The following is a 23,058-nucleotide window of genomic DNA, read 5'->3' on the forward strand; positions in this document are numbered from 1 at the left end:
AAGTCTTATTCAATCTGAGAAAGAAGAAAAGGCTGGTGTTTTTGTTTGTTTTTTTTATTAACATTTTTCTTTCTTTCAGCCACTCCCTTCTCTGAACCAGACACTGCCCAAATCATAGCAACAGTACAAATATACTCTTTTCAAATTTCTCCAAGTGCTTTTCAATAGCAAGTCTGTCAATGCATACAAGAATACACACACGCATGCAAACATGTGTTAAAAAAAAAAGAAAAGAAAAAAAAAAAGAAGAAGTAGATCCACAGATACAAACCTGGAATGGAGTGCCTTAATCACACAGCCTGCTTGAACAGGAATGTTTCTAGATTTGTTTTAAAGGATACGAGTGAGGGACTGTGACTGACTGAAAATGGCTGGGAATTCTAAGTTTGCACAGCTGAAGGACTAAAACTTCTACCATCGTGCTTCTCTGTTGAATTTGGGAGCACAGAAGATTACCATCAGCAGAAGAGTGGAGACACCTTGAAGGTATATACACCTGCTTCAAGGATGAGAAACATACTGAGTTGCAGTTCCAGGAATTAAATGAAAGCAGAGACAGGCGATACAAAAACAACATCAACACTCATTTCCTCAGCAGACACAGTGAAGAGGACCTACTTGGCGCCGTAGGGCGAAACACCGACATAGTTCTCATGGACAAATAAGGGCACAAAGCTGTAGTCTTGGAAGAAAAGGTCTGACTTGTCGTTCAACGTCATCTTCGCCGTCTCCTCTCCGCCAGCAAAGATTTTGCGACTGACGTCAAATATACCCTGCACAAGACAGCAGCGTTTGAAATACCTTAATATTACAGACATTCTATTACATGCCTTCTATTGTATTACTGTTGTGAAAGCGGGAGTGAGTGTGAGAAGTGAGAGTGTGTGAGTGTATGTGTGTGTGTGTGTGTGTGTGTGTGTGTGTGCGCGCGCCCACAATTTTGGAAAAACGCTCCAGGTACAAAAAACACTTTAAGACAAACCCTTTTAGAACAAAGCACACTTTGGACAAACCTCTGAAACAAAAACCCACCTTAGGACAGACACTTTAGGGACACAAACCCTTTGAAAACACTTATAAGTTAGACACTTTAGTGACAAAATCACACTCTGGGACAGAAACACTATTGGAACAAAACCACACTTTGGGACAGAATCACTATTGGGACAAAATCACTTTGGGACAGAAAAAGTATTGAGACAAAATCACATTTTGTGACAGAAACACTATTGGGACAAAACACTTTGGGACAGAATCACTATTGGGACAAAATCACACTTTGGGACAGAAACACTATTGGAACAAAAGCACACTTTGGGACAGATACACTATTGGGACAAAAGCACACTTTGGGACAAAAACACACTTTGGGACAGAAGCACTATGGGACAAAAGCACACTTTGGGACAGAATCACTATGGGACAAAAGCACACTTTGGGACAGAATCACTATATGACAAAAGCACACTTTGGGACAGAATCACTATAGGACAAAAACACACTTTGGGACAGATACACTATAGGACAAAAGCACACTTTGGGACAGAATCACTATATGACAAAAGCACACTTTGGGACAGAATCACTATATGACAAAAGCACACTTTGGGACAGAATCACTATAGGACAAAAACACACTTTGGGACAGAATCACTAGGGGACAAAAGCACACTTTGGGACAGAATCACTATATGACAAAAGCACACTTTGGGACAGAATCACTATATGACAAAAGCACACTTTGGGACAGAATCACTATATGACAAAAGCACACTTTGGGACAGAATCACTATAGGACAAAAGCACACTTTGGGACAGAATCACTAGGGGACAAAAGCACACTTTGGGACAGAAACACTATATGACAAAAGCACACTTTGGGACAGAATCACTATATGACAAAAGCACACTTTGGGACAGAATCACTATATGACAAAAGCACACTTTGGGACAGAATCACTATAGGACAAAAGCACATTTTGGGACAGAAACACTATATGACAAAAGCACACTTTGGGACAGAAACACTATATGACAAAAGCACACTTTGGGACAGAATCACTAGGGGACAAAAGCACACTTTGGGACAGAAACACTATATGACAAAAGCACACTTTGGGACAGAATCACTATAGGACAAAAGCACACTTTGGGACAGAAACACTATATGACAAAAGCACACTTTGGGACAGAAACACTATATGACAAAAGCACACTTTGGGACAGAAACACTATATGACAAAAGCACACTTTGGGACAGAATCACTATAGGACAAAAACACACTTTGGGACAGAATCACTATGGGACAAAAGCACACTTTGGGACAGAATCACTATATGACAAAAGCACACTTTGGGACAGAAACACTATATGACAAAAGCACACTTTGGGACAGAATCACTAGGGGACAAAAGCACACTTTGGGACAGAATCACTATAGGACAAAAACACACTTTGGGACAGAATCACTATATGACAAAAGCACACTTTGGGACAGAATCACTAGGGGACAAAAGCACACTTTGGGACAGAATCACTATATGACAAAAGCACACTTTGGGACAGAATCACTATATGACAAAAGCACACTTTGGGACAGAAACACTATATGACAAAAGCACACTTTGGGACAGAATCACTAGGGGACAAAAGCACACTTTGGGACAGAATCACTATATGACAAAAGCACACTTTGGGACAGAATCACTATATGACAAAAGCACACTTTGGGACAGAATCACTATAGGACAAAAGCACACTTTGGGACAGAATCACTAGGGGACAAAAGCACACTTTGGGACAGAATCACTATATGACAAAAGCACACTTTGGGACAGAATCACTATAGGACAAAAACACACTTTGGGACAGAATCACTAGGGGACAAAAGCACACTTTGGGACAGAAACACTATATGACAAAAGCACACTTTGGGACAGAATCACTATATGACAAAAGCACACTTTGGGACAGAATCACTATAGGACAAAAGCACACTTTGGGACAGAATCACTATGGGACAAAAGCACACTTTGGGACAGAATCACTATAGGACAAAAGCACACTTTGGGACAGAATCACTATGGGACAAAAGCACACTTTGGGACAGAATCACTATATGACAAAAGCACACTTTGGGACAGAAACACTATATGACAAAAGCACACTTTGGGACAGAATCACTATATGACAAAAGCACACTTTGGGACAGAATCACTATATGACAAAAGCACACTTTGGGACAGAAACACTATATGACAAAAGAACACTTTGGGACAGAATCACTATATGACAAAAGCACACTTTGGGACAGAATCACTATATGACAAAAGCACACTTTGGGACAGAATCACTATAGGACAAAAGCACACTTTGGGACAGAAACACTATATGACAAAAGCACACTTTGGGACAGAAACACTATATGACAAAAGCACACTTTGGGACAGAATCACTATATGACAAAAGCACACTTTGGGACAGAATCACTATATGACAAAAGCACACTTTGGGACAGAATCACTATAGGACAAAAGCACACTTTGGGACAGAAACACTATATGACAAAAGCACACTTTGGGACAGAAACACTATATGACAAAAGCACACTTTGGGACAGAATCACTAGGGGACAAAAGCACACTTTGGGACAGAAACACTATATGACAAAAGCACACTTTGGGACAGAATCACTATAGGACAAAAGCACACTTTGGGACAGAAACACTATATGACAAAAGCACACTTTGGGACAGAAACACTATATGACAAAAGCACATTTTGGGACAGAATCACTATATGACAAAAGCACACTTTGGGACAGAAACACTATATGACAAAAGCACACTTTGGGACAGAAACACTATATGACAAAAGCACACTTTGGGACAGAATCACTATGGGACAAAAACACACTTTGGGACAGAATCACTAGGGGACAAAAGCACACTTTGGGACAGAATCACTATATGACAAAAGCACACTTTGGGACAGATACACTATATGACAAAAGCACACTTTGGGACAGAATCACTAGGGGACAAAAGCACACTTTGGGACAGAATCACTATATGACAAAAGCACACTTTGGGACAGAAACACTATATGACAAAAGCACACTTTGGGACAGAATCACTAGGGGACAAAAGCACACTTTGGGACAGAATCACTATAGGACAAAAACACACTTTGGGACAGAATCACTATATGACAAAAGCACACTTTGGGACAGAATCACTAGGGGACAAAAGCACACTTTGGGACAGAATCACTATATGACAAAAGCACACTTTGGGACAGAATCACTATATGACAAAAGCACACTTTGGGACAGAAACACTATATGACAAAAGCACACTTTGGGACAGAATCACTAGGGGACAAAAGCACACTTTGGGACAGAATCACTATATGACAAAAGCACACTTTGGGACAGAATCACTATATGACAAAAGCACACTTTGGGACAGAATCACTATAGGACAAAAGCACACTTTGGGACAGAATCACTAGGGGACAAAAGCACACTTTGGGACAGAATCACTATATGACAAAAGCACACTTTGGGACAGAATCACTATAGGACAAAAACACACTTTGGGACAGAATCACTAGGGGACAAAAGCACACTCTGGGACAGAAACACTATATGACAAAAGCACACTTTGGGACAGAATCACTATATGACAAAAGCACACTTTGGGACAGAATCACTATGGGACAAAAGCACACTTTGGGACAGAAGCACTATGGGACAAAAGCACACTTTGGGACAGAATCACTATGGGACAAAAGCACACTTTGGGACAGAAACAAACCCACCAGACGAACATCCTTCTGGGCCTGTTTGGCGTCCTGCTTGGCCTGGTCATAGGTCAGCTCTCTGTGGTTGGCTGTCCACATCGACAGGTTGTGGATGCACTGAAATCACACACACACATTGGTCATCCACATCGACAGGTTGTGAATGCACTGAAATCACACACACACATTGGCCGTCCACATCGACAGGTTGTGAATGCACTGAAATCACACACACACACTGGCTGTCCACATCGACAGGTTGTGAATGCACTGAAATCACACGCACACATTGGCTGTCCACATCGACAGGTTGTGAATGCACTGAAATCACACACACACATTGGCCGTCCACATCGACAGGTTGTGAATGCACTGAAATCACACACACACATTGGTCATCCACATCGACAGGTTGTGGATGCACTGAAATCACACACACACATTGGCCGTCCACATCGACAGGTTGTGAATGCACTGAAATCACACACACACATTGGCCGTCCACATCGACAGGTTGTGAATGCACTGAAATCACACACACACATTGGCCGTCCACATCGACATGTTGTGAATGCACTGAAATCACACACACACATTGGCCGTCCACATCGACAGGTTGTGGATGCACTGAAATCACACACACACATTGGCCGTCCACATCGACAGGTTGTGGATGCACTGAAATCACACACACACACATTGGCCGTCCACATCGACATGTTGTGGATGCACTGAAATCACACACACACACATTGGCCGTCCACATCGACATGTTGTGGATGCACTGAAATCACACACACACATTGGCCGTCCACATCGACATGTTGTGGATGCACTGAAATCACACACACATTGGCCGTCCACATTGACATGTTGTGGATGCACTGAAATCACACACACACATTGGCTGTCCACATCGACAGGTTGTGGATGCACTGAAATCACACACACACATTGGCCGTCCACATCGACAGGTTGTGGATGCACTGAAATCACACACACACATTGGCCGTCCACATCGACATGTTGTGGATGCACTGAAATCACACACACACATTGGCCGTCCACATCGACATGTTGTGGATGCACTGAAATCACACACACATTGGTCATCCACATCGACATGTTGTGGATGCACTGAAATCACAAACACACATTGGCCGTCCACATCAACATGTGAATGCACTGAAATCACACACACACATTGGCCATCCACATTGACAGGTTGTGGGTGCACTGAAATCACACACACACACACACACACATTGGCTGTCCACATTGACATGTGAATGCACTGAAATCACACACATTGGCCGTCCACATCAACATGTGAATGCACTGAAATCACACACACACACATTGGCCGTCCACATCTACACATTGTGGATGCACTGAAATCACGCACTCACAGATGCCAACTAGTAATGTACTCTTTCTTTTTATCACAACCTTTTGCCGGCATCTCCTGGGCCCGTATGCACGTCAAACCCGATTAGCTTATTCGCGTTTAGGGCTTAAACGCGGTTAGCTATTCGGAGCTTAAACGCGATTAGCCCCTCTCCGGTTTTGGTATGTACGTCGCCGTATTCGCGATTGAATAGCTCTCCGCGTTTACGGGGCAGAACACAGCGCGCTATTTATAGATTCTTTGGAAAACCGCGGTGCAGCAGGCATTGCTTTCGGTTTAGACATACCCTCCCTCGTGGAACTACCGCTGGTACGTGCTTCGTCGGTTTTCGTCAGTCCCAGTTTTTATTGTTTGTATTACTTGCCATGGAGAATTCAAAGCGCACTAGGAAGCCAAATTTCAGTGCTGATGAAATTCTAGTATTTCTGGAAGAGATGCAGGTGGAACGTGCGCTGTTATTCAGCAGTTTGAATCCGAGTGTAACCAACCCTCAGAAGACAGATACATGGAAAAAGATAGCCGAGAAGGTGAAGGCACCTCGTTTGTCAGCTCCCAAATATGTTGCCGCCTAAACCTGAACTTTCGGAACAGGTCATGGTCATCGTACAGGTCAAACGGGTTCTTTCTGTCACGAAAGATGCGGTTTCTTCGCAATTGCCGTCGCTGTCTCACTTGGAAAAACATCAATGCCGCCATATTTATCCGCGTTTAGGCTCGCTATCTGACCCCCGAGGCACCGATAACTTTATCCGCGTTTAGCCCAGTCGGATAGCTTATGCGTTCTGATGTACATACCAAAATCTGCGGCCTATCCACCCGAATAGGCGCTATTCACGGATAGCCCTCTATCCGGATCGACGTGCATACGGGCCCTGGACAACATACTGGCCCCCTGTACCATGCCTCCTCCATGTGGAGAGCCGACATCTCATTCCTTTTCTGAAACAGCATCCAACAGCTGCCGATGCGAAGTGGTTAACATACCAGACTTGCTGGGAGGATGTGGGTTCATTCCCCACCCGAAGTGCATTACTTTCAGCCTGTGACCAGCTCCAGAGCTGAATATGCTGCGTGCTAAAATGAGAAAACTGGGACCATAGTTCAGGGTCATCCACTTCAAGGAAGCGTCTTAAGGAGTGGTGCTCACATTTCTGGACCAACACTGCAGGTATCTGTATCTCTCAGCCTGGGTGGTGCTGGGTATCTTCATTTCTCTCTCTTTCTCTATATACATACACACACACACGCATATATATGTGCGTGTGTGCCCATATTATTAGAGTACAGCCTTGTCAAGTGTTCTCAAAACTAAATAGATCCCCATAATATCATCTTCAGCACCCCTATCATCATTTATCATCACAAAAAAAAAAGAAGAGAAAACATTCTGGAGCACACACACACACAATCACAACTGCACCATGCTGTCATCTGCCGGTCATTTCTAAACTTTCCCACTTCAACGTTCATGGTTTGCAACTCCAACGTTCACTCCCATCTACAAGTGGGTTTATACACGAATGACCATCTTTACCCCAGCAATTTAGGCAGCCACACTCTGTTTTCTAGGGCATGTCTATGCTGACCTGTCGGATGTCCTGATTGGAGGACAGGATGATTTCCTGCATTGCGGGCGGAGAGATCTTCAGGCCTTCCTTGTAGGCGATGGACATCAGGGCCCCCTGCCCAACACAGACATCAGTGCCACATCACTACAGCACAGTCAATGCTCAAACACTGGGCCTTTTACAGGCTAACCCCCTTTCAGAGCTGAGAAGGGGGAAGAAAAAAAAACCCCAGCAAAAAGTGGTGTTTCAACTCATAAATCAATATCCTGAACAGCCCAAAAGTGAGAAAATGGTCTGGAGATATACCACTCCAGATCGAATGAGATAATTTTCAGCCTCCCAGAGTTATTTCCCATCTTTTGATGACCAGTACAAAGTGGTGTTTCAAGTCTTGAATCAATATCCAGAAAAAAAAAAACCAGCCCAAAACTGAGAAAGTCTAGAGATACACCAATCAAAATTGAATATGAGGATTTTCAGCCTTCCAGAATTATTTCCCTTCTTGTGATGATATTATCAGTATACTGTGAATTCTAAGGGCATGGCAGTCTAGGGGTTTTTGGCAAAAAAAAAAAACAACAACAAAAAAAAAACCCACAACGCTTTAAAGACAAAATTCCTTTGAAGGACAAAAAACATAATTTTGGACAGAAACACTATTGGGGCAAAAACAGTCTCTGGGACAAAAACACCAAGTCATATTTGGGATTTAAAAAACACATCGGGAACAAAAACACACATTCAGGCAAATACAGTTTGGGACAAAAAAACAAATTACAGGGACTACTACTCTCCTCACCTTGGTCATCGAGAGGCTGGGGCGCTATAAATGCACTATAGGGACACTTTAAGGAAACCACACCTAGCACTTCTCTTCCTACCTGGATCTGCTTGAGGCAGGGGCACTGGAAACACACTTTAGGGACAAAACTCACAAACCCCACAAAAACCCAACACTTCAACCACAGCTCTCCCCCAACCTTGATCTGCTCCAGACGGGGCCGCTGGAAGCGGAGGTCGAAGCAGTAGTTGGCCAGGGTGCGCATCTTCATGGAGTTGCGGTCGTTGCAGATGCAGACAATGGGGATGCGTGTGGTCTTGATCAACTGAACCAGCTCCTGCAGCCCCCCCCGGTCCTCGTTGCCTGCCATGCCGTCCACCTCGTCCATGATAAGGCAGTGCTTCTCTCCCTTGGTGCTGCCGATGGCGCTGCTCTCCCCTGGAAGCAAGGATGTCATGTGGTTCAGTTTAGCTACTGAGTTTGTGTGCTTCTGAATGTTTTCAAAACAAAATTACTGGTCTAGCACATAAGTTCCTTTCTCATCCACATGTTGCTTTCTTTTCACAGATAATCTCTCCTCTCTCTCCTAATCAGAAACGTGGGTCTAGGTTTGAATCCTGGTCCAGCCCTTTCTCCCATGTTTTGACTGGAAAATTAAACATCTAGTCATTCAGATGAGACGATAAACAGAGGTCCCATGTGCAGTACACACTTGGTGCACTGAAAATGAAACCACAGCAGTAAAGAGTTGTCCTCTGGCAAAATTCTATCGAAGAAACCCATTCTGATATGTACAGAAATACATATGTGTGCACTCATGGCGCAACTACCGCACTGGGTCATGCTGCTGGTCAGGCATCTGCCTGCAGATGTGGTGAAGTATTTATGGATATGTCTTTGAGAATTTAAACTGAATATCAATAAAATATCACACCATCACCCACAATGGACAGTGTCCATCACCCATGTAGTCAATGAGGATCTGGGTATTTAGGGCACCAATAAAATACCACACACATCACCCACACTGGACAGTGTCCATTACCCATGTAGTCAATGAGGATCTGGGTATTTAGGGCACCAATAAAATACCACACACATCACCCACACTGGACAGTGTCCATTACCCATGTAGTCAATGAGGATCTGGGTATTTAGGGCACCAATAAAATACCACACACATCACCCACACTGGACAGTGTCCATTACCCATGTAGTCGACGAGAGTCTGATTATTCAAGGCCTCCGCCACGTCCTCCTTCAGACTGCGTTTGGAACGTTTGTCTGAAGCGTTCAGTTCCACCGTCGAGAAACCAGCTTCCTGCAACACAACCAATCAACATTCAGAGTAGGAACACATTTTGCAGTACATGCTTTAAGACGTATACTGGGACACACACACATACTCTTTGAATATTGATCTAATATCTAAATGGCCAACTGATGTCCAAACAAGGCAAGACCTATTTGACACAGATCAGCCTGTACATAAAACTTTCCTGCTCTCCAACACCCAACCCAGTTTTTTGATATAGTTTTTAAGGCATGTATAGTTTTTAAGGTATGTATTTAGCATTAAACAGCCAATGTCCACTGCAGATCCAAGCCATAAATTTGCATGAAGGTCTAGAGTCTCCTTTTTCTTCTTCAGTCGTGAGCAGCAACACCAATATTCACTCACATACACAAGTGGGCTTTTTTGTGTATGACCATGCGTATACACATAAAGGGTGTTCAGGCACTTGCCAGTCTGCACACTTGTTGACTTGGAAGATCGTAAAAAATCTCCACCCTTTACCCACCAGTTGCCGTGACCAGGATTTGAACCCAGGACCCTCAGACTGAAAGTCCAACGCTTTAATCACTCGGCTGTTGCGCCCACCTGATGGTCTACAGTCGGACATTATTTTCTAATGCAGTGAGGGGTTGAAGCCTTGAAAAGTTTGACAAAACGAAAAACATAGTACCCTGAGGTCAAGGTCAATCTCTAAGACGAAAAATTCTATTGGTCAATCGTCACATGCATTAATTATCAGCATAACACATTTCATCCCATCTGTCTTTCTCCACCACTGGCTTCAGTTGTTTTGAATCAGTTTCGTGAGCCAACCCACTTCTACATTCTCCACGCTACCTAATGTCTGGTCCACACACTCTCCCTGTTCAAGGGAGAAATGTGTTGTGACAAAAGAGTATTACACAGAGATGCCAAACCCTGTCAAGTGTTTGTAGGAACAATCAGGAAATCTGGCTGGAACATTTTGAATCTGGTAGGAACACTCGTACTGAGCCACATTAGCCAACATACATTTCATCTATAAGACACAGAAACACTTGGGCCTACCTGCAACACAGTTCAACTGCTACAGTTAAGCTTCAATGGAAACATGCACGCAATTATATGAGCATCATCATGTGAAACCTAAGTTAGTAGTGACTACCCTGGCCTTGTGATCGCTAAGTCCAGAGCATCTGGGTAATGTTACAACAGGAAAGCACGTGACCATGCTATGTAGTCTAAAATGAACTCAGAAGAACAATTCAGAAGTTGGCGTAACGTCGGTGCTGCGACCGAGCGTAACAAAACATGGCAAAATCGTTACAGTTGGCATCTCTCAATATCACAAATACTGAAGCACAAAAAAAAAGAAAAGAAAAAAAAAAGTGCCCCTCCCTCACCTTACAGACCAGGACAGCGGTGGTGGTTTTGCCAATGCCGGGGGGCCCTGACAGCAGAGCGGCACGGTGACCCGACCCGTCATCCTGACCGTAGAATCGACCTGCACGTCAACGTTCACACCTGACTTATTTCAACGCCAAGCCACTTTTATTTCTGACGCACTTCACTGTGGTGCATGCCAACATTAATACCTGGTGTATTTTAATACCTGAGAAATTTCAGCAACATTAATGTCAAAATTAGCTAGCACTTGGTGTATTTTAATACCTGATGTATTTCAGCAACCTGCATGTCAACATTAACATCTGGTATATTGTAACACTGGACACAATATCAATGTAAAACACCCACCCAACCCATTACATCCCAATATGATAGGCTCAAAATTCTAAGTGAATTGAACCTTGCACTTTCATTCCATGGGTCCAGGGTTCGAATCCTGTCCTGGTGCTTGGTGGGTTAAGGTGGAGACAAGCTTTGTTGTATATATATTCATGCAGACGATCAAATATGAACGCTGAAGTTCCTGTAATCTGTCAGCATTCTGCAGAAACTGAAAATACCCCCCATGCACACCCCAGAAAACGGAGCCTGGCTGGCTATCAGTGGGGTGCAGTCAGTCATACTTGTAAAAGCCCATTCATACATACAAATGAACCTGGAAGCTGCCACCCATGAGCAAATGAAGGAACAAGATTTTCTTACCAGTGGGTTTGACTCCAGCCGCTCTATTTTTGTGCCATTTCTGTATCCATGACAACAGCTTTTTGGCATTGCTCTTGTCCCCTTGCTGACCTGCAGACAACATAATCACATCATTATAGTAATAACCATCATAAAATAATAATACCATACAATTATGTGACCTGGTTGACGACATAATTTGACAAAAAACAAGAATGCCAGAGAATCGACAGACAGACAGAAAATACAAAAAAACTTAGCCGTATGAAGAGCACAGGAACAGGTGTCGAGATGGCTGCCGGAAAAAGAGGAAGCTAGTCAGGGACACAGAGGGGAGGTAACCTACTTCCGGGAGGTTATTGGCTTAGCTACTTTAGTTTTCTCCGCATAGACAGATAGTAGTTTGCACAGGACAGGAATTGGACTCCCTGCCGGAGTCGGCACTAGTGGGTTACGGTAAAGTATGTGTAGTGAAAATGATATTTATAAAACATTTGTATGACAGTCAGTCATGTCTGACAATGACCATCAGAAGAGCAGAGGCAAATGCTGCCCTTACTACCTGGGCTGGCTTTTGTGGAGAGCATCTTGCCCAAGTTACATCTCCACTCTTTCAGCCAAGAGGACTTTCGGACAGTCGGCTTTGGGATGGTTCCCAAAGACAAACTAGCCCCCCCAAGGCTGCAGCTCTAAGAGCCAGTGCAATCTTGCCCCCCTAGTTTGATAGTCATTGTCCTTCATGAAAGGCTAAGCAGTAAATGAATTCCCATTGCAGTGGAGAAACCAGTGATCATGCAGCTTTCACTTTACTGTTGGCCCAACTGTTGGCTGTACATTATCACATGTAATTGATGTTACCCTTGGAGTGGTGGTGGTCTGCTGGTAATGCACCTAACTAGGAAGTGAGAGAATCTGAAGGTGCGAGATCGAATTCAACACCTGTCAGAATTATCTCCCACTCCACTAAACCTAAGTGGTGGTCTGGAAGCTAGTGAGTCGGAAGAGATGATGAACTGAGGTCCTGTGTGTAGCATGCAAATTTGTGCAACCCATGGCAACTAGAGCTGTCCCCGGCAAAACTTCAGAGCAAAATTCAGAGTGTGTGTGCAAGCGCACATATGTACAAGCGCAAATGTGACTGAGGCTTGACCGAATGACTCAGGAAATTGATGAGCTCCTACAGGCAGCTGTCAGTCAGATCTTATCTGGTATGAAAATGTATGTGTCATCTGTAGTGGTGTGTGGGATGTGTGTGTGTGAGTGACATGTATCATACATGTGCATATATGTGTGAACCCATGTATGTGTATGCGTCTGTGTGGTGATTTATCACTGACGAAAAAAAAAAGAGACAACTTCAAGACCCATTCCTCAACACTTGTCAGTTTGCCACAAAAAGTGCCATGCACCAAACCCCCTCATTACCCAAACGTTAACTAAACCCAGCCTCCACCAACACCCATCTCCCCAACACACACAGACAACATACAAACTCACTCACATACACACACACACACACATGCATGCACACACACTCCCCAACACACAAAGACAAGACACGCGAACACACACACAATCTCCTGAACTCACCGACACACAGAGACAAGACATACACACACACAGACACACACACATTCGCAAACTCACCAATGATGCCTTTCATGGCGGAAGGCTTATGTTTGTCCACCCACATCAAGGACACATCACCATCACTGGACGTTTTGGACTCTGTCTCAGCTAACACTCCAGGATCCGAACCCACGCTCTCAGAGCTGGGGAGTCTGGAGGTGGAAGCCTTCAGTGAAGTGAACTTGGTGCTGCCACTGGCTGACTTCTGCAGTGACTGTTCCTGTATACACACACACACGCAGAACTCAGAACTCAAAACGTTTTTTTTATTCAAGGATTAAGACTGTGGGCATAGCCTATTCTTCCAATCTGTCAAGGACATACAAGCACACCCAGATACACCATACTATAAAACACCACACCATACACACATATACACGCACACACAGATACATGCACACACACACACCACACCACACACACATATAAACACACACAGATACATGCACACACACACACAAACCACACCACACTGACACATCACACACACACACACACACCATACCATACACACCAGCCATAATCAAAGCAGCAAGTACTGTCTAAAACATATCTTTCAAGGACTGCTGAGCAGCTTCTGAAGAAAGCATCATGATTATTATCATCATCATTATCATTTCACCCTTACGATACTGAAGAATACTGACCTTTCTGAGGGACTGCTCCGCCTTTTCCTCAAACTTGGATTTTTTCCCCGGCAGTGTGCGTATCAACTCCAGCAGTCCGTCCTCATCCAGCTGTTTGGTTTTACACTGCTCCGCCTGACAGTCATCACAGATCTCACTGTGTGTGTGTGTGTGTGTGTGTGTGTGTGTGTGTTTTACACTGCTCCGCCTGACAGTCATCACAGATCTCACTGTGTGTGTGTGTTTTACACTGCTCCGCCTGACAGTCATCACAGATCTCACTGTGTGTGTGTGTGTGTGTGTGTGTGTGTGTGTGTGTGTGTGTGTGTGTGTTTTACACTGCTCCGCCTGACAGTCATCACAGATCTCACTGTGTGTGTGTGTGTGTGTGTGTGTGTGTGTGTGTGTGTGTTTTACACTGCTCCGCCTGACAGTCATCACAGATCTCACTGTGTGTGTTGTGTGTGTGTGTTTTACACTGCTCCGCCTGACACAGTCATCACTGATCTCACTGTGTGTGTGTGTGTGTGTGTGTGTGTGTGTGTGTGTGTGTGTGTTTTACACTGCTCCGCCTGACAGTCATCACAGATCTCACTGTGTGTGTGTTGTGTGTGTGTTTTACACTGCTCCGCCTGACACAGTCATCACAGATCTCACTGTGTGTGTGTGTTGTGTGTGTGTTTTACACTGCTCCGCCTGACACAGTCATCACAGATCTCACTGTGTGTGTGTGTGTGTGTGTGTGTGTGTGTGTGTGTGTGTGTGTGTGTGTGTGTGTATGTGTGTGTTTTACACTGCTCCGCCTGACAGTCATCACAGATCTCACTGTGTGTGTGTGTGTGTGTTTTACACTGCTCTGCCTGACAGTCATCACAGATCTCACTGTGTGTGTTGTGTGTGTGTTTTACACTGCTCCGCCTGACACAGTCATCACTGATCTCACTGTGTGTGTGTGTGTGTGTGTGTGTGTTTTACACTGCTCCGCCTGACACAGTCATCACAGATCTCACTGTGTGTGTGTGTGTGTGTGTTTTACACTGCTCCGCCTGACACAGTCATCACTGATCTCACTGTGTGTGTGTGTGTGTGTGTTTTACACTGCTCCGCCTGACACAGTCATCACTGATCTCACTGTGTGTGTGTGTGTGTGTGTTTTACACTGCTCCGCCTGACAGTCATCACAGATCTCACTGTGTGTGTGTGTGTGTGTGTGTGTGTCTGTGTGTTTTACACTGCTCTGCCTGACACAGTCATCACAGATCTCACTGTGTGTGTGTTGTGTGTGTGTTTTACACTGCTCCGCCTGACCAGGCATGCCACCAAGGCAGGAAAAAAAAAGAGGAAAATCAAACAACAAAAAATGCAGCTGAAATTGGAAAAAAAAAGAGGATTTTTTTTTTCTGTGGACTGAACCCACAACAGTGTCAAAAATAAAAGACTAATTAATACAGACATGGATTTTCTCAATTAGTGTAACTGTTTACTCCCCACCCCCCCATCTTTAGAACGAGGCTTAACATGGTACAATCCCCCCCCACCCCCCCAAAAGAAGGGTGGGGAGGGGGGGATCCGGGGGCATGCTCCTCCGGGGAAATTTGACATTTTGAACACGAATTAGCCATATATATATAAAATCAGAGTAAGAACACATAACAACAAAACACATGGAATGGGCTTGCAAGGGTTGCTCCAACTGACTTTTTAGTGTCTATTGATTAGTATATAGTCTATATAGACACTAAAAAGTCAGTTGGAGCAATCCTTGCAAGCCCATTCCATGTGTTAGAATTTACCTGGAAAAATTAGTATTGTTACTGTAAGGGGCAAACTGGGTGTGAGAAAAGCACACAGAACATTACAAAGAAACGCTGTTAGTATGATAAAAAATGATCATGCATGAATTATAGCCTTACCAGACCACCAATCCACAGGTAAATTTATCCAACAGCACCCCCCCCGGAACCAACTGTTTTTCTCCCCCAGGAGGAGGTGGGGGAGGGGGGTCGACCGAGAAGGGAGGAGGGGAAACAGCACTGGGGCCCCTGAGGGCCGTCTCCGTGTGGGGACCCGGGTAACGGCGGGGGGCAGCCTCCCCTTGGGAGTCCGCACCCAGCCGCGAGTTCCCACCACCAAGAGAGGACGTGCTACTCCCCCTTCCACCCGCCTCGCGCTGGGACACTTCGGGAGGTGACGCTCGAATCCCTTTCCCCCCGGTCCCCTTCATGACCGTTTTATCGGGACAAGCGTCCCCTCCGCGATCAGCGTCTGCAGACGCATCGCCGCGGTCCCTATCGGGAGAAATCATGAGCTCCGGGCCTGGGAGAGTCTCTTGGCGAGTATCTCTGCCAGCATCATGATCCCTGCCTTCGTAGGATGGCAAACGAGGCATGGTACCGCGCGTAAGCACCCAGCGAACAATACGATCCCCAACAGAGAAAGGAAAGACAGGATCGACTCAGAGGTAGAAAATACGAAGAAATCGAGGGGGCCGAGTCGAAACGAGTACACAGAATGTAAGCACAATACACATGCAAGCCGCATACAACAAAATAAGGCCAAATGAAAACGCTTAATAGCCAAAAAAAGCGTTAGACGAGACAGAGCGAAAACCTGACAAGATGGCATGGAGAGCCTTGGCCAAAGGAATGATTCAGCGCTTATAGCTGTTAGAGGCGTTTGATTGGCTAAGAGCGGGCCAGACTAAGAGGGGCGTCTTTTCACTGTTAGCCGCGCGAAATTTGGCCAAACAGAGCAAACCATAGGCCTAGTTTGCATCAGTTTGACATGGTACAGTATATGACACCAAAATGTCATTCAGCAAAGTTAAGTCATCCAAACAGGTCTGTCCCAGAAACAGGAAAACTTTTAGTTTTACTCTGGATGTAGTTGTAAAACAGGGGTTTTGCAGGAACATGGAGGAGGCATATGCACGTACAGGACACTCAACAAGATTTCTTTGAGAAGAAGGCTCGGATATCTGCTGATGCCTTCCTTTTTCTGTCCGAGGCCTGGCTGCTATTGCATGCAGAATCCTTGGCAATGGACTGTGGAGAGTCTGGACCAGGTTGTGCAGAGCTTCGGGACTTACTGCCAGAGAGACAGACAACAAAATGGTTTGGTGTCCAAGCACTTTCTGGCAAACTCTTTCCATCCGTTCTTGTCCACATGATGCCAGGCAAATCTGACTCCTTGGAATGACTGCTCACTCTTGGTGAAATGATTCTGTGGAGGTACTGTCGTACATTGTGTCCTCCATAGGAAGGATAAATAGAAAAAATCGGTCTTTGCAAGACACTAGCAACAGCATGTAGTTGCCAGATCCCCATGTATGTTCCTGGAGTGAGAATGTGCAGCACCTCTTTTCTAAAAGTACTGCGAACAGCCTCTGAAGTCAGTTCTGTTGATGTATACTGGTCTGAGAACAAAGCATATGTTTTAAGATGATCTGCAGGTGAAGCAGTTGATCTCAAATTTTCTTCTGTGAGGTAGAAGTCTTCATGCGCAGCCAGTTCAACAGCAATTCTGAGGCGCATTCGAAAGTGATGTTCTTGGACTCCTGTTGCTAGCAGTGATGCGCATCGGGGGAGGCAGTTTCCATCTCCATAAATTTGAATGGGCACCAAACCTGGTGCATAGTCTGGCAGAAGTTCTACAGATTCCTGGTCAGCTAGATAGTGTTTGAGTTTCTGAGTACTGAATGGAACTGGATACTGTTCAAGCATTTTTTTCTCCACTCTCACAGCCAGACTCTTGAAGTCGCGAATAGTGACGAACCCTCGACTGGAATATTTGATTTCGCTGTCGCACACAGTGCAGTACGCATAGCCATCTTTCTCGATCTTCCGTATCACCTCGCCAACTCGCTGATCTTCAACAGTTTTGTCCACCCATTCCCATCTCCATTTGTTCTTTGAATCTCGATCAAAAGAAGATGTTTTAGCTGTCCGTTCAATGAAAACAGGCCTTGGCATTGACAATTTGTGTGAGTCGTTCACTGTAGCCTAGATCTATGTCGCTGTAGCCTAGAGTAAGCCGGTCAACAAACGAGACTTCCCGCGAAGCGGAAGTGAATTCTGGGATAGGCCTACTATGATAATCATTGATTGGAAACCGGTGCAGAGCCAAAAATGACCCCCGCCTTCCAGAATTTATTGAAATGTGTCGCTCCGCGGAAATCAAAGTTTCGTGCGGCGGAATCATCTTCACTGGCGGCGGATCGATATTTTGAACGGCTGATTTGTAATGAACCACGGCGATTTTCCGCCTAACGGCGGAAAAGTATCATGCTTGCTGACACAGTCATCACAGATCTCACTGTGTGTGTGTGTGTGTGTGTGTCTGTGTGTTTTACACTGCTCTGCCTGACACAGTCATCACAGATCTCACTGTGTGTGTGTGTGTGTGTGTCTGTGTGTTTTACACTGCTCCACCTGACACAGTCATCACAGATCTCACTGTGTGTGTGTTGTGTGTGTGTTTTACACTGCTCCGCCTGACACAGTCATCACAGATCTCACTGTCTGTGTGTGCATGTGCATGTGCGTGTGTGTGTGTGTACATCTGGATACCCCCCTCTCCCAAACACACACACACCCTGATACCCCATCCCCCAACAAATAAACCACACACACAGACCATGGTAATTTAGTTCCCCTCTCCCAAACACACACACCCTGCTACCCCACCCCCGTTAAGTACACCTGGATACCCCCTTCCTGCAAACCCAGAACCCCCCAAACCACACACACAGGCCATGGTAATTTAGTTCCCCCTCCCCACCCAATACCTCCCCCCCCCCCCCCCCCCCCCCCCCCGACACCACAGCCCCCAAACAACTACACCCGGATACCCCCACCCCCTCATACTCCATACACCCTAAACGACACCCACCCACCCAACACCCCCCTCAACAACCACACACACACAAACCCACCTTGGTGATTTTGGACTGTCCGGGGTCTCGGCCCACAACCAGGTAGGAGGTGCGGCTGCTGATGTTGGTGGTGACCTTGCCCCCGTACCGCTCCACCAGACTGCGCGTCTCGTCTCGCTCCATCGACTCCAGCACCCCCGTGATGACAAACGTCAGGCCCTCCAGGCAGTTGGCAGCCCCCTGTCACCAACCAACACACAGCGTATGACCAAAACACATTGTCCATACCTTTTTCCAGGACCTTTACTGGACCAGACTGAACATTTTCCATACCAGACAGACAGCTGAACTGTCAATGTTCAACTTTCACTATTTTCTGTTTGTTCATTTTGGTTTTTGAATGCATCAAGCTCTTTGTTGAATGGTACTGGACAAGAGTTTTATCACAACTATGACAGGTGCAACAACCGAGTGGTCAAGGCACTGGACTTTCAATCTGAGGGTCCTGTGTTCGAATCCATGTAATGCTGGTCACTGTGCCTGGTGGGTAAAGAGTGAAGATTTTTCCGATCTCCGAGGTCATCAGATGTGCAGACCAGCTAGTGCCTGAACCCCTTTCGTGTGCATATGCAAGCAGAAGATCAAATATACACTTTAAAGATCCCATAATCCATGGAATTATGGAAACAAGAACATACCAGGCATGCAACCCCCCCCCCCTCCACCCCCAGGAGAATATTCCAGGACAACTTTCCCAGGTCAACTCTTTCACATCACCTGCCCAAAGCACCCAATGCTATTACTTTCACATCACCTGCCCAAAGCCCCAATGTTATTACTTTCACATCACCTGCCCAAAGCACCCAATGTTATTACTTTCACATCACCTGCCCAAAGCACCCAATGTTATTACTTTCACATCACCTGCCCAAAGCACCCAATGTTATTACTTTCACATCACCTGCCCAAAGCACCCAATGTTATTACTTACCTCTGGGATCTCCTTAGAACCGAGGGCTCGAGGTCCCTCACGATTCAGGAAGCTGCGGTACGCCCCCCTGCTCTTGGCTGACCCCTTGTCCCACTCCTCCAGGGGAAAAGCACAAAACAAGACACACTCCATGACAACAATACTGAGACAGGATGCATATAAATATACCAGACTACGCAATACATACATTCATTATCAGTAAATTCTCCAGACCTGCCAACCTGTCAAAAGACTGAGTAGCATTTTCTAGTGTTTGACAGCTGCATCACAAAAACTAGCCCTATTGGCATTCTGAAACGGAAAAAAAAAACAAAACAAAAACAAACACTGACAGGGTTTCCACTTTTCCCATTTTAAACCCCCCAAAACACTTGGTGCAAAAAAAAACACCCGAAACATTCAAACAAACATTGTCTGTTTACTGACAAAAAAAAAAAAAGAAACCCCCCCCCCCCCCCCCCCCAAAAAAAAAAAAAAAGCATAAAAAACAAGTTTATAGAAACAAATTCACAGAACGAAAAAACAACAAAAAACCCCGAAAACTTTGAGAGCATTATTTTATCAGAGCTTACACTTTGCAGAGGTATTCCTGAACACAATCTTCATGGTGTGTGGAGCCCTATACTTTGCTGGTGTATTCATAATTGTCTTCACAGGTTTTGGTGACAAAAAAAACAACAACAAAACAACACAAAAATAAGCCTCATGATTACATCAACCACTGCCATTCTGACTGTGTGGATACATGGTCTCTATGTAAATTATACACAAAATACCTCTACGGTATCACAAAATGAACAGCAATCTACCAACAAATAAAATGTTTTTTTAAACAAAAAACCAGAAACAGACAGAAACATTAACAAAAAGCTCATCTCACCTTGGGTGAAGTTTTCGCAGGGGTTTTCTTCTCAGGTGAAGATTTCTCTGTTGCTTTGGGCGTAGACTTCTCTGCTATGGGCTTGGACGGCGTCTCCTTCTTCGTCACCTCCATCTTCCCCACACCCTTCCCCGGGGAAGTCTTGACACTTTTCTTCGGAGTCTGTGCACAATCATTGACTTACTGGTGAGACAGCAGAACACAAACAGTATTCTGAAGGTTAAAGATCCCAAAGTGTTGAACAGCCATGGGGCCAGTGAATTCATATCCATTGTGTCTAAGGCTTGGAATGGGAAGGGGGGGCAGAATCCCTTCCTTCCATAGTGTTGAACAGTCATGGGGGGCAGTGAATTCATATCCACTGTGTCTAAGGCTTGGAATGGGAAGGGGGGGGCAGAATCCCTTCCTTCCATAGTGTTGAACAGTCATGGGGGGCAGTGAATTCATATCCATTGTCTAAGGCTTGGAATGGGAAGGGGAGGTTGGGGGGGGGGGGGGCAGAATCCCTTCCTTCCATAGTGTTGAACAGTCATGGGGGGCAGTGAATTCATACCCATTGTGTCTAAGGCTTGGAATGGGAAGGGGGGGGGGGGGAGAATCCCTTCCTTCCATAGTGTTGAACAGCCATGGGGGGCAGTGAATTCATATCCATTGTGTCTAAGGCTTGGAATGGGAAGGGGGGGGGGGGGGCAGAATCACTTCCTTCCACTGCTTTAACCTTCCCCAACCTAAGTCAGGTACCTATTCACACAAATATATAACAAATTAAGCATTAACTCTTTCACCGCCACAGGCGACGTTTGTTGAAATCAAGGGGTCATGTTGATAAGACCATTTTCACATTGTAACAAAGCTTGATAGCTGTAGCCAGGTTCCCTCCTACAGAACCCCTGACAGTGTTTGAAGTGAACAAGTCCATTGTGTTGTTTTGACATGAACCGAAGCCTGTGACTGAGAGCATCGTTTCCAAAATATCTGACACTGGGGAGTGTTTTTCACAAAGAAACCTGGCAATGAAAGAGTTAAAATAGGTATGGACTAGAATTACTGTTCATCATTTAGCCAAAGGTAAAATAAAAATTCAACAACAACATCAGTACCTACTTATATCATAACCAGTTACATCAATCATTCTCTGTACCTGCCAGAACAGGTTAACAGCAACAATTATGTCACAGTCTGTAATTACAGCCAATCATAATTATTAATCAATCTGTGTTCCCACCAAACCTGCGGTGAAATAACAACAATAATGTCACAGTCTGAGATGATAACGAATATCAACCAATCTCTGAAAAAAGATGAAATAACAACAAGAAATGTCAGAAGTCTGTAATCATAATCAATCATATCAATCATTCACTGAGTCTGCTATATGAAATAACAACAATAATGTTGTCTAAATCGATGTCACAGTTTGTAATTATAATCAATCATATCAATCATTCTATGTACCTGGACTGATAGTCTGTAAATCAATGTCACAGTTTGTAATTATAATCAATAATATCAATCATTCTATGTACCTGGACTGAACAAAGACCAACAAACAACAATAATATCACAGTCTATAATCAAATGAACAATCATTCACTGCACCAGCCACAACAAAGGTGAAACACACACCGGCTCACCTTTTTGTCGTCTGGAGTGTCAGGCACAATATTGCTGTTGGTGTCACATTTTAGTGGTGATGATTTTGCTGTCGTCGTTGGTACAAGATTTGCTGCCTTCATTCTGGCTGCCAGTTTGCTGGCCTGACTGGGTTCACCAGGTGGGACTGTGTGCACAGGGGGTGGACTCTCAATTCAATGATAATAACAAATGTATTTGTTTTGTGCTAAATCTTGTGCGGAAACAAATGGAACCGTTTTCAAACCTAACTTTCACACGCATACATTACTCAGAAACAAAGGGATGGAAGACAAAACTTTAAACACATACAAAAGGCTAGAAAAACTACAAACAGAAAAGGGAAGGGAATGGAGGAGCTACTTTTGAAAGAGGTAGGACTTAAGGCCTTAAGGCCCACTGCTCTAAAAATACATGGATAGCGCATGCCTTCTTTGAGCCCTTTTGCTTCTTGTGTCAGTCTAGTGTGAAGCGGTGACTTCATATGTGTAGCCAAGCGCTC

At 44.8% G+C, this 23,058-nt stretch overlaps 1 protein-coding gene across 1 annotated transcript in view; it reads right to left on the minus strand.

The window, feature by feature from the left end:
* The window catches only part of LOC143277001 (replication factor C subunit 1-like), a 38,831-nt gene that overhangs the window by 5,915 nt on the left and 9,858 nt on the right, over nucleotides 1-23,058 (minus strand). The window contains exons 8-20 of the mRNA XM_076581707.1: nucleotides 22,559-22,704; nucleotides 20,925-21,086; nucleotides 20,045-20,140; nucleotides 19,114-19,293; nucleotides 14,202-14,315; nucleotides 13,573-13,774; nucleotides 11,947-12,036; nucleotides 11,241-11,341; nucleotides 9,771-9,882; nucleotides 8,761-8,999; nucleotides 7,799-7,894; nucleotides 4,823-4,921; nucleotides 619-773 (exon numbers count right to left, since the gene is read on the minus strand). Of these exons, the coding sequence (XP_076437822.1) occupies nucleotides 619-773; nucleotides 4,823-4,921; nucleotides 7,799-7,894; nucleotides 8,761-8,999; nucleotides 9,771-9,882; nucleotides 11,241-11,341; nucleotides 11,947-12,036; nucleotides 13,573-13,774; nucleotides 14,202-14,315; nucleotides 19,114-19,293; nucleotides 20,045-20,140; nucleotides 20,925-21,086; nucleotides 22,559-22,704 (1,792 nt within the window). The remainder of the gene's footprint in view (nucleotides 1-618; nucleotides 774-4,822; nucleotides 4,922-7,798; nucleotides 7,895-8,760; nucleotides 9,000-9,770; nucleotides 9,883-11,240; nucleotides 11,342-11,946; nucleotides 12,037-13,572; nucleotides 13,775-14,201; nucleotides 14,316-19,113; nucleotides 19,294-20,044; nucleotides 20,141-20,924; nucleotides 21,087-22,558; nucleotides 22,705-23,058) is intronic.

Source organism: Babylonia areolata, chromosome 33 (assembly GCF_041734735.1).
Source record: "Babylonia areolata isolate BAREFJ2019XMU chromosome 33, ASM4173473v1, whole genome shotgun sequence".
NCBI classification, from domain to species: Eukaryota; Metazoa; Mollusca; class Gastropoda; order Neogastropoda; family Buccinidae; genus Babylonia; species Babylonia areolata.